General features: G+C 48.0%; 1 protein-coding gene across 1 annotated transcript in view; it reads left to right on the top strand.

The window, feature by feature from the left end:
* Nucleotides 1–12221, top strand: part of LOC144172886 (uncharacterized) — a 46208-nt gene extending 33987 nt beyond the window's left edge. The window contains exons 26-31 of the mRNA XM_077701473.1: nucleotides 324–372; nucleotides 474–590; nucleotides 675–740; nucleotides 1654–1761; nucleotides 2826–2935; nucleotides 12068–12221. Coding sequence (XP_077557599.1) covers nucleotides 324–372; nucleotides 474–590; nucleotides 675–740; nucleotides 1654–1761; nucleotides 2826–2935; nucleotides 12068–12179 — 562 coding nt within the window. The 3' untranslated portion in view covers nucleotides 12180–12221. The remainder of the gene's footprint in view (nucleotides 1–323; nucleotides 373–473; nucleotides 591–674; nucleotides 741–1653; nucleotides 1762–2825; nucleotides 2936–12067) is intronic.
* The last annotated feature ends 8 nt before the right edge of the window (nucleotides 12222–12229 follow it).

Here is a 12229-nt window from a genome sequence, read left to right on the forward strand (position 1 = left end):
AGCTTAAAGGGATGGCGTGCAATATTCAGGCACACACTTTTACTCATTAGGGTTGCTGGGCATTTGATTGTTTTGGCTAGGGATATTGAACAAAATTGTGTAAATTCACACGTTTACGTGCAAAATGGGGTTATCAGTTTGCAAATGAGGTAGCAAAATTTTGCCCCATCGTAGGAGTGAAAATACTGGCCGTGTGAAATATTCAAATGCTATAATTTTTTTTTTTACTGTACAATTATTTCAGTTGACGTCACAGTTATTTACACAAAACCTGAGACAAGACCCAATATAAAGCGTAATCATCTTGTTTCTTTCATTTCCAGCTCTCACGTCAGCCCACAGCTCTTTGTCAAGCTTATGGAGGCATTTCCGGTAAGAACTTTGTAGTGAAATGTTTGCCTAATGCACTATTCTAGGTGCTCCCCCTTGGACCTAAGCTAAAATTTTATGTGAAAATGCTCTCACTGCTCTAGGAGCACTGCACTGACTTCGTAGAGCACCTTGCGCCTCGAGCGACGGACTCGGTGGAACGTAACTACAAGCGGCTGCACATCTTAGGCCTCCTCGTCGCAGCTTTGAGGATACTGCAGGTGGGTGTACCTGAGCTACAGCCTAAACTCCTGCTCGGCAAGCGAACGCGATGTTGATGTTTGTTTGCTCATTCGTGCTTTTAGGTGGATGCTAGCTCTGAAGCACGACTAGCTCCAGCAATGACGGCTCTGAGCGAGTTATCGATAACGGTGAGTGCCTTCCTGTGTATGTATTGATACTTGTGCACCAATAGTTGCACGGGGAGAGCTATAGTTGACTCGTTTCCGTCGTGCCAAAAGCACCGAAATTTGGTAAAATTAACCAAAGCCAAAATACATAGCGTTCTAAACTTGGTGTGCCCTAAAGTTGGCGTAACGATGTGACCAATCTGAATTAACTGGGGTAAAGTTAACTAGAGTCATCTGCATTCACTGGTTGTGAGGGTGATGATTTAGCATGTGGAAGGTTTTCACATTTGGTTTTGTTATTCGGTCAAGTTTTCACATGCCCATGAGTACATATGATAAGTTGAAGTTAGCAGGGCCTTTGTGTTTTCTGGTTCAAAGTGGGTACTTCATAAAATTGAGAAAGCATTAAGCCTATAGACAATGGCCAGGATAATTCGAATTTTATCATTCAATTGTGAAAATTGTACAATAGAGGTTCAACAGTACTAATGTGCTTTTGGCCATGATATCAGCTATTGTGGTGATACCACTGACAAATTCGGGAGATTGTATGGGGAAAAACAGTACTGGAGGGCAGAAGTATTGACAGAGCACCAAAGTGTGCCTGGTCACTGCTAGCAATTGTCCATGTCAAGTATACGCAGGCTGATGTCGCAAAGATGAGGTCTGTTTGATTGGTGCCAGCCGTGGCTCATCGTACACACCTTGAGGCATAAAAGAAGTCAACTTGTGAACTCAAAAATATGCTTCCAGTTTGAACACTTGTTTTTCTACCTTCTGAATATACAACGGGCTCATTTCACACAACTTGCAAGGGATAATCATACATTGCATCTTACAAGTGACCCTTGTTGCGAAACATCAGTAGAAATTGTAGAGCAAATTGCCGGTTGTGCCCTGGGCTCCCACGTTAACCGTGTCTGGTGGCTTGCAGCTGCTGGCTGAAATGGCCCAGAAAAAGGAGCTGAAGGTTCACCTGGCTGTGGAGCTGTGTGACCTGCTGCTGCTGATCGCCAAGCACTCCACAAATGTGGGTCTAGAGGTGAGCTGCTTGCTCTCAAATTGCAGTCAGCTGCTCATTTAGCCACGGCGGGATGGTTTCCGAAAATGGCCTTGTTCTTGCAAGGAGTCCCCTGCTGTGGCCTCAAGATGTGTCCTCTGTCCTTGTGCCTGCAGTGGCTGTTTGTCGTACGACATTCACAGGAATACAAAAAAGTTAAAACTGTGGTTTCTTTGGTGCTAACATGTCAGGGGTAAAGACAGAATACATGATATGCTTTAATACAGTAGTTAAAACAAGTTAGGTTATAATTTGTTTTTCAAGTGAGGTCAGTTGTTGCTCATGGCTAGAATACTGTCCAACTGAATGTTCCTTCCAGTTGTTTATACAGTGCTGTGCATGCGACATAATCCAGAACATCGTGCGACTAATTTTTGGTGGTGGCAAGCTTTCGATTGGTGCATCACCCTTAAGAAAAGTCACTTGCTTCAACTCCAGTGTTTATGCCTTTGCCCACATCTGGTAATCGCTGTGAATGCTTTTTTTTTTTGTTGCCCATTTCTGGCATGAGGCAGCAATTATTTACACTCTGTTTCGAAGACTTTTCTGTCTGTAATTTTTCCAGTCTTCTCTTAAGCACCTGTTTTATAGCATTTCAAACTGCAAGTGCAGACAAAAGCATGATACCCAGACTTGTTTGTCACAGCTGCCAAAACCATCAGCTGCCAAAACCATGGCTGTAAAAGGATCAGCAGTAGTTTTAAAAATTCTAAATGTATACAATGCCTTCAGGTAGCTTTGGGGTATTTGGGGGGAACAATTAGTGCCTGTGTGCTTTATGTTTATGGCTGTGTTCTTCATGGTATTTTTGATATTTTAACAAAGTTTTATGTACAAAAAAAAAAAAAGGGCGTATGATTTTTTGTAGGTGTTGCATGTCTAGTTAAAGAATGGTGGTCATACTAAAAGAGTGCCAATGACCCTGCTAAATGCGTTTTGCCGGGGAAATTGTAGCATTTGTTCTTTAGCCACTCGTGGGCCTGTGGCAAAGCCCACCAGGCTATGCTTTACTAAGTAGTTTCAAACCTTTCTCCTGTCACTTTCAGTGTCCAGTTAAAGGCAACAGTCGGCTTGAAAAGGCCCTGACATCGTTGAGAGGCCTCAAACTGTGCAAAACTAGACAGCTCAAGCAGAAGATTGGTGCTCTCATCAAAAGGCAAGTTTGGTGTTACCTCCTTTTGGCCTAGCTACAGGGGCATCTATAATAGGCTCAGTAAGGCTTTATCCTTGGTTTATGCTGCAGAGGGGTGAATGAAAAACTGGAAATGAAAGGCAGTGGCGAGGGGGCTGAAGCAGCGCTTTCATGCAAGTGACTTTGCCGCCATGGCGGTGGCTAGTTTAGAATGTTGACACTGGCATCGTGCACCCTAAGAAAGTTGCCCGACACAACCTTTACTGAGTGAATAGGGACGTGCCATTTGATGTGAATGAACTGAGTTGGCCCTGCACTTGTGTGAACACCGACCTTTGCTCTGCCCCGGATGGTTGCACATTGAGTGGGTGCCCAGAGAAAGTGGAGAGGCTCTTTGCCAAGCGTCCTTGTGGAACCTTGCAGGAAGAGTACGACCCCGCCATACATGCCTGGCTGCAGTGATGCTAACTCCCAGATCGTTATAAAAGAACACATTTTTATAAAAGGCATTATGTAAACACCATGGCATTGAAATTTGTCATAAATAAAAGGCCATACTACCAACTATCCTTTTGTAAATATATTGAATTTTAGAAGCAGAGCTGTTGTAAGCTTTTGATTCCACTGCATAGCGTTAGCAGAAGAGAAATACCAAGAAAAGAATTCAGGGAAGCTTGCACTCACGTGCAAGACTTGCAGGGCGAAGCGGTGTTGTAGGTGAGCATCGCCAGACACATGGGTAGTTAAGTTTCAATGTTATTGTTTATTTGCATAGTTGTGGTGCTAGTAATCGTTGTCATATGTATCGAGAAGGTAGTTGTCGTCTTTGCGGCAAGTGGTGGATGTAAAGTCATCCTCAGCATGATGGACATACACCAGCTCTTCGTCATCAACTCGAGGCAGCGGTGACAGGATCTGCAGGTCATCTCGGGTAGGAGTGGCGCAGTCATAGCCATGTCTCCAATTATCCTGATTGGCTTCTAGAGTATGTGATGGCCGCAGTGACCTTTTTGCAAGCAGGGTGGCTTTTCATTGTTAGCATTAGCACTGGAGTTCTTTTTACATGCTTGGTAGCGCTTGACAACAGTGGTGAAGTCCCCCCCCCCCCCAAAAAAAAAGAAAAAAAAGGGGGGGGGAAGGGGGGGGGTCCCTTTTTTTTTTTCTCTGAAGCCACGGAGCATGCCGGGGATGGTTGGTGGTGGCTGCGAGGCACGCACTCACGAGCGCTGGGCATTTTCTTGGTATTTTTTCCTGCAACGGTGAACTTGCAGAACAGCTCCGCTGTTAAAAAGACCAAGTACACGTGAGCATGCGCCTTGCGAAGAGCGCCTGGCGTTGGCTAGGCTTGTGCCACGTGAGCAGCTCGCAAAAAAGAAAAAAAAAAATACTAAGCACATGTGAGCATGCAACTTGTGAGGTGCGCCCGGCATCAGCCATCTCGAACTTCCAGAACACCCTGCCTAGCTTTCGTGGCGCGACCTCTTGTGTGCTGTTCTCCTCGCCAGTTCGCGTGCATTTGTGCCTGAAATGGGGAGCACAGGTGCCGAGTTCGCATTAGAGACACCGAGTTTGCAAAGCGGATTGTTGCGGGTTCTATCGCGTGCTAACGCGGTCCACTTTGGGAGAGGTGTGAAACGCTGCGGACAAAACGATCCGGGCCTGCCAGGCATGGAGAACTTCCAGCGGCAAGTTCGGAAATCCATGGAGGTGCAACAGCCGGGTCTCCGACGGAGGGAGAGGGGCCGCCAGCTCTGCTGTTTCTCCAGCCTTGCACCACTAGTGCAAGCTGCGTCATTTTTTGTACCCCGAATGAGCTCTGCTTGACCGTTAGTTGCTCGTTCCCGACTGCTTTAGTGTCCCGATAAGGCACATTCCAACTCTTGCTTTCAATCTTCATTGAACAGTAAGCTGGCGGAATGAGTGCAACCAGTTAAATCTGCAAGTTGCGTAACGATTATATCTTGCTAGGCAGTGGATACACAACTGGACTGGCTTGATTCAAAAGAGTAACGGTTATATCTTGCTAGCACGGAGAAAGAATACATATGCAGGAGGGGAAACTGCCCATTGCGGCAAGTGCCGGCGAGCGACCAGATAATGTCACAATAGAAACCAAGGCACACTGCAAAGCTTCGTAACTGCGACGGTGAAGGAAAGGGTAGTGACGCCTAATGGACGAAATGATAGCGGCTGCAATTAATTTTGGGCTGCGTAGTGAAATGCCACCCCGCGGCAGATGCCGCTAGCTTAACCTATGGCGAGCACTTGTGACATTATCTGGCTGCACTAGAAAGCCTGGTTTCCCCTCCTGTCTTGTTCTTTCTCTGTACTTGCTAGGCAGTAAATACATGACTGGACTGGCTTGATGCACATGAGATGGGAAAGTAGACCACTCCCTCAGAGGCCTACAACCAATTCGACCCTGAAGGGTTCAAGTTGAAACCTAGCACTTGGCCATTTACGTAGTTCTCTATCCTTACAGCTTGTTCTCGCTGGTTTCAGTGGGATCCACTAAAGGATTTGTGATAGACCAAACAATACCATATTACAGTCGTGCAAGAGGGCTCAAATGAGCAGGTAGGAATGGGTCAGGCGGCAGAATTTGGCCCAGGACAGTTAAGTACTGTTGTAAAACTGCTGTTATGCCAGACAAAAACTCTCAAGTGGGCTGAACTGAATTAAGGCACGGAGCAATGCAGGAATGAAAGCGTATGGAGAGCCCATTTGTTACCACTTTACCTGAGAAGGAATTCAGAAAAAATTCAGTCCATGCATGCGTTTTTAGAGTTAAAAAAAAAAAGGAAGACAGCTGATAATTACTATACTCCCTAATGCGAAATTTGTGCACAGCACGATCTGCAGTATTCTCGGTCACGGCGTGTAGCTGCTGTCTCAGGAAGTGATAGTGTGATCAGCGATTGCACGGCGGAGTGCTCTACTCTGCCATTATCTCGCAGTGCATCGCCGCCGCTGAGAATGTTGTCGTAAATCGTGTTTGAATGTTCCGTGCAAATGTCAGTGATGGTAAGCCTCTGTGTCGGCGGCGCCAACTGAATCTCAGGAAGGGATCACACTCTGCCTGTGATCACAATATTGCCTTCCTAACTAACCAAACTCAGTATGTGCTGGCTAATGAAACAAGCTCACCTTCAACCCCCGTCACTTCTGGTGTGCCTCAAGGCTCTGTTTTAGCACCATTGCTCTTAATCTACATCAACGACCTTCCTAGTAATATATCCAGTTCTGTCTGTCTTTTCGCAGATGATTGTGTTGTGTCCCGTACGCAAACTACTAACTCAGACATTGCAGCACTACAGACTGACCTCGATAATATCACTGCTTGGTGTACGCCCTGGCATATGGATCTGAACATTTCTAAATGTAAATCAATGAGAATTTCACGCAACCAATCATCCTGTCCAAACTATTTTCTTTAAAATATTCCCCTTGACCCCGTAGTTTCATACAAATACCTTGGTATACATATATCTACCGTATTTACACGATTGTAAGTCGACTCGAATGTAGGTCGACCCCCTAAAATTGCATCTCCCCCCCAAAAAAAATGCGAGCGCCGCTTAGAAAATCGTATCACAAAGAGAAGCTCTTCCGTCAACCCACACGGCGGCAACAATGATCGATGCTCCCACAAGAGCCGAGCGCTCGCGGTATGCGCGGTAGACAGAAGCGCCAACTACGGGGGGGCAGTGGAGCTCGTGCCCCCCCCCCCCCGACGGCTTTACGGGGGGGCAGGGCCCCCTCCGGCCCCGGCTGAGGATTTTTTTAAGGGCTTGGCTCGGCTCTGCGCCCGTCGACATCGGACTGCTGGCCGTCCTGTCTGCCAACTATTGTTTACAATAGGGGTTGGGATCTTGAAAGACAGTTCAGTCCTCCCGATGGGCGGGGGGAAACGCAGGGCCGTGTCGCTTTTCTTCACGGTGAGTTAGATGTGCTCAGTGTGCGGATTGTTGACAACAATGTAGCGCTGCGCTTGGCTATGGTGGCTAGAAGGGTGGCCCTTCTAGCCACCATAGCTTGGCTTCAGCAGCACGCCAGCAAAGCGACATTTTGTCGGGAGCATAGGTCAGGGCACTCACTCGTGAGTACACTCATTTGTACTCAAACTCACGAGTGAGTACGATGATGATTGAGTACACACCCAGATTAAAAAAGTGAGTATGATGACGATTGAGTACAGGGGTAAGTCCACTACTCGTGAGTACAGAACTCATGAGTACACTACTCATGAGTATGAGTGCTCTTAAGTATAATACTAATGAGAATGAGTACTCAAGAGTATGAGTACTGGTGAGTATGGTACTCATGAGTACACAGTACTCATTATTACAGTACACATGAATACTGTATTTTGGAGTGCTTGCACTCGTGAGTACATGCACTCGTGAGTACAGCAGTGCAAACAAGTTCTATCACAAACTCAAGTCTGGACGCACGTGTACGAGTTCCAGACATTTAGCGATGGCGCTGTGCTGCTTAACTCTCAAGGATGGTAAAATCAGGCAACGAAAACTGCACCTCCCTCCTTTGCCTGTCCTTGTTTGGCGCTGTTAGCGTTTTTCGGCGGTCGCTCGCGAGGGGGTCGCGGTGAAAAGGGAAAAACGAGGGGGTTAGGTTCCCCGTGGGAAGCGCGGCCACAGTTGCTCTGTTTCTACGGCACCTGTTGATTGGAGCAGTTATTTTTGTTTACAAATGCGTGGCCTGGGAATTCTGCTTCGTTCAAATTGTTTTAGGGGAAGCGGTGGGGGCTGCTCACAATGCATGCAATACGCGCACCGAAGTCGCCCTTTTCCGGTCTTAAGCAGTTTCCATAGATGCATGTCATGCTCTGGAGTCGTTTCGTGAGCGGAACCGCTCATTTAAACAGTCGCAGTTAGTAGTTTACGTGATTTGCGTCATTACGTGATTGACTGCTGCATGGTTTGTGTCAACCACATGGTTTTATTAGGCTCCCGTTTTGAAACTTTTTGCTCAGGTTTGGTAGGACTATGTCCTCGTGCTGTCCATTTAAAAGTGAGCGTATAGCCCCACCGTGCAGGTTGTGGGTTGTTAATCGGACATCATAATGCCCAGTCGAACGCGTGTGACGCCTTGTTTCGCCTCGCATATTTTGTCGAGCAGCGCTGGCATCTTGCTGCTGGAGGAGCGTTTTGCTTTCGAATGGCAACCCGATGCGCTGCTTCTCGTTTATGCCACCGTGTAATGATGAAGCTGACGACGACGGTGAATTTCGGTGGTTGTTTTCCCCTACCTTCATCTACTGTTTACTGGCGGGGCGACCACTCCTCGCTAGCAACTTGTGCCGAGTTTAAGCTCGCACTGTGGACGGCCTCGTGAAAGGGCCGTTTTATATGATGAACGCCAACGCCAGACGTTGGGTTTTTACCTTTAGCTCGCGTCTTGGAACGTCTCGTAAAACATGTTGCTTGCCCATAACGACACCACCGCACTTTTTTATCGATAGCTCTCAGCATCATCTGCGCTTTTCGAACCAAGAGCTCCAGATTTACACTGTGCAACCAACGCACCAACACGGGAATACAGTGACGTCAGTGCAAGCTATCACGCCTCCGAAAAGCCTGTCTGCAAACTTTGTTTTCGAGGTAACAAAGCACGCCAGAGCAGTTGGACAGTGCTGTAACGGCTGCCAAGCACCGGCAGCAACTGGGTGCACTGCGGCCGTCGACTGCGAGCGATACCCGCTCCAAGCCTCCAAAACACATACACATACACTGTTGAGACTGGGCCATCCCAGCTCAGTCACTACTGTTGCGACGTTGCCCTGCCCAGTCCGCTATCAACGCGGCGCAGACCATAGCGACGAAGTAGCCGAGCTGACGGTTATTTGAAGCAGCATTTATATACAATATATACAAAGTTAGCAAGAGCGTTACATGGCTAAGACAAGCGCGATAGCACTTCTCAACTCAGGGCCTTCGATGAGATGCCGCCGCACCACCGCTGCTTCCGGGCTGGTTTTATACCCCCAGGGTTCCGTTGCAGCCGCGTGCAGTTGCCTCCAGTCGGAGCTATCACTGACCGCATTATGAATCTCGCGAATGGAGGCGAAGCGATTGCGTCAACCGAGCCGCCACGACCGGGAAAGGGAAGGCGACTCTGCGGCGGCGTCTCCAGGCGCTACTTGCAGCGTGTCTGCGGGGATTAGTTTGTCCCAGGCATGATTTGGTCCAGCCGTCGCGATGGGAAAGGAAGAGCAGACTCGGCGGCGCCTTTCCCGCCAAGTCGCGGCACGTCTGACGCGGGCGGTTTGGCCTAGGCGCGAATCAACCCCGCCATCGGCACGTCGCCAGGTGCAGCGAATTTGTGTCGGGCGCTCTGGCACAACACACACACACGAATACAAAAATGAGTGGTCAAAGTCAGACCCGTTTCGTGGGCTCTTAACGGAAATGAACATAGCAGCGCGTAGCGCCCCTATCGTGTCCCTTTCTCGTGTCCCTTTCCTTTTACCCCCGAACTGCCCAATAAAAGAAAAACAAATCGACTCGTTTTTTGTGCTGATGGTTCAGTCATACAATATTTTTGAATAAATGTGACCAGTAAAACACGTACTCAAAGAAATTCCTACTGGATGCGTCAAACCGCTGAAGTTCACGGTTCATAGATTTGCGGGACGTCTTATTTGGGGACACCTCGTAGTTAGCCGACACAATGTAAAAGGCCCTCACTGCTGCAGGTGCCCCTTATGATGATGATGATGATTAGTGTTAGCCTTTTTGTAGTGGGGTGATGACGTGTCATCTCATAGGGACGCCCCCCCCACCGCTTCCTCCCCCCTCCCTTCGCCGCTTCGAGGCGCACTCCAGGTCTGCCCCCCCCGGAAAAATAAGAAGTCTACGCCACTGGTGGTAGATGTTAAAAAAGAAAAGCTTTTGTATAAGCACCCGGAATAACCATGCGCTGTGGGTTGAGCGGGAAGAGCACACTCGCTGCGAGATGACAACCATCGAAGCAACCGGCCGCGGCCACTGCCGCGAGATACCAAAACAAACAACATGGCGGCTGACGGAAGCGGCCGCGCGCGTTTTTTTTTTTTGTTTGTTTGTTTGAGCGACTAACCTCCCACCATCGCGTTCGGAAGTGTACTGAACAATGTGATATGATTTGGGCTACGTTAGCGCCGCGCATTGAATCAAAGGATTCGCTAATACTCATTTTGTTTATTAGAGACGAATAAAACGCTTCTTGACGCGTTTTTGCACGTGATTCGTACGCGTCGGCGTCGCGCGGGAGACTTTTTCCCGCCGGCGTCGACGATTCCGCGCGCGCGGCAGCTTCTGCTGCTTTTAAGTTCTACCGTTCTACCTCGGTATGACGCGTGACGAGCGCGGTAGTGAGAGGAGCCTGACGACTTGCCCCAGCCGGCTGGCGCCGCCGGAGATGTTTAGGCTTACCACGGTGGCGGATATTTGATTGACGCTTTCCCTAGCGGCGCGGATAATGCTTTATAGTGTCGTTTTCGATCCCATTATCAGCTCCTTTCCTGCACAAACGTCTTCGTTTGTGTCTTCACTGATATCTTAAAGAGCGGTTAAAAGCGGTCGCGCACCTCTTCGCGGCTGGTGACGCCGCCATGTTGCCGCCGCCGATCGCGTAGCGCGCAGCATGCGGGTGGAATTCGCGGCCGCGTCAGCGCGGCGCATTTTCGCGAGCAGAAAACACCCCATGCGGTTCACACTTTAGACCATAACTATGGTCGGGGGTCTATGAGGTGGGGACAGCTTTGTCCCCACCTCGTAGATTCCAGACTTTTCGTTTCTCTTGCCGTTACTAGCGGTAGGCGATCTACTTCGATTCTAAGTCGACCCCCCAACATTGGATTGTCAAATTTGAAAAAAAGGGTCGACCTACAATCGTGTAAATACGGTAATAATCTTTCCTGGAAACAGCATATCGAGTACATAGTTGAAAAATCGAACCGTATGCTCGGATACCTGAAATGTAACTTCCATCTTGCGCCGCCTTCACTCAAAAAACAATTGTATTTCACTTACGTTCGATCTAACCTAGAATACGCATCTTCTGTTTGGGACCCTGGTTACGTTACATTAATAAATAGTTTAGAAAGTGTTCAGAACCGCTCAGTCCGCTTCATTCTTTCTGACTACCACCGCACAGCAAGCGTTACTAACATGAAGGCCACACTTAACATTCCCTCTCTCGTCTCTCGCAGAAAGCTTTCTCGACTATGCCTTTTTCACAAGACATATTATCACAACCATGTGCTGCGATCACGTTTCATCACATCCCCTTCTTATACTTTTACCCGTGTAGACCACCATAATAAAGTTCGCATTCCTTTTTAGCGAACTACAACATAAAGTAACTCATTCCTTCCGAAGACGTGCGCCGATTGGAATCATCTGCCTGCCTCATTGGTTACTATCACAGACACTTGTCTTTTTCGCGCTGAACTTACAAACCTTATCTAAAACGTACACTCCTATGCCTTATCTGCTCAAGTTATTTTTTCCCTTTATTTTGGTGCCGTGAAAGCACGCACACTAAAATAAACTAAATTTTTGAACACCTATGTATTTGTAAGTTCTTGCTTATGTTCACTTTATACTTGTACTTTCTTAGCAGTGTGTTTCTCAGTTTTTGATCATATTCACTTAATACTTGTTATTGTACCGCAACACGCATCTTGGCTCATGCCTTCTTGCTGTTGGTTCATTTTTTTGAGTTGCCTTTTTTTTACATGCCTTGCATTCCACTATTGGTGTAGCCCCTCTCCTCTATAGCGCTTCTTGTAAGCCCCGAGGGTAAAAATAAATAAATAAATAAATCTGAAGCTTGGGAAGGGACCACGTCATGCACGAACTGCATAGCAGTGCGTGCACGACGGCACGCGCTGCTAAGGCGTCATCTCGCCGCCACCCAGCATGTCTTTTTTTTTTTTTCCCCCGTCTTTGGTTCCTCCTTCGTTTGCTCGGTAACGAGGCACAGCAGTGGGCGCCAAAGTGCTGCACACTAAATTGATTGGCAGTATGGTGCCCATCCCATCCAGAGCATCCACGGCACTCTTCTGTATGTTCTTGTGCTTTTTGAATTCATAAGAAAAGGTTGTCACGAAAGGTAAAGGAGGTGCAATGCGCGTCTTTTTCTCTCCCGCAGTGTCCAGACAGGCAGCGGGAGCACAGACGAGAAGCCTCCCAAGATGAAGAAGAGGAAGTCGGCTGGAATGAACGGGGACGTCACACCCAGCAAGCATGCACGTGCAACATGAAGCCTTAATGAAAGGGCGTCCGCTGACGTCCTTGTTCCATTCCGTTCTGC

The sequence above is a fragment of the Haemaphysalis longicornis genome, unplaced genomic scaffold (genome assembly GCF_048455015.1).
Source record: "Haemaphysalis longicornis isolate Haplotype H1 unplaced genomic scaffold, Haemaphysalis longicornis Haplotype H1 scaffold_263, whole genome shotgun sequence".
NCBI lineage: Eukaryota > Metazoa > Arthropoda > Arachnida > Ixodida > Ixodidae > Haemaphysalis > Haemaphysalis longicornis.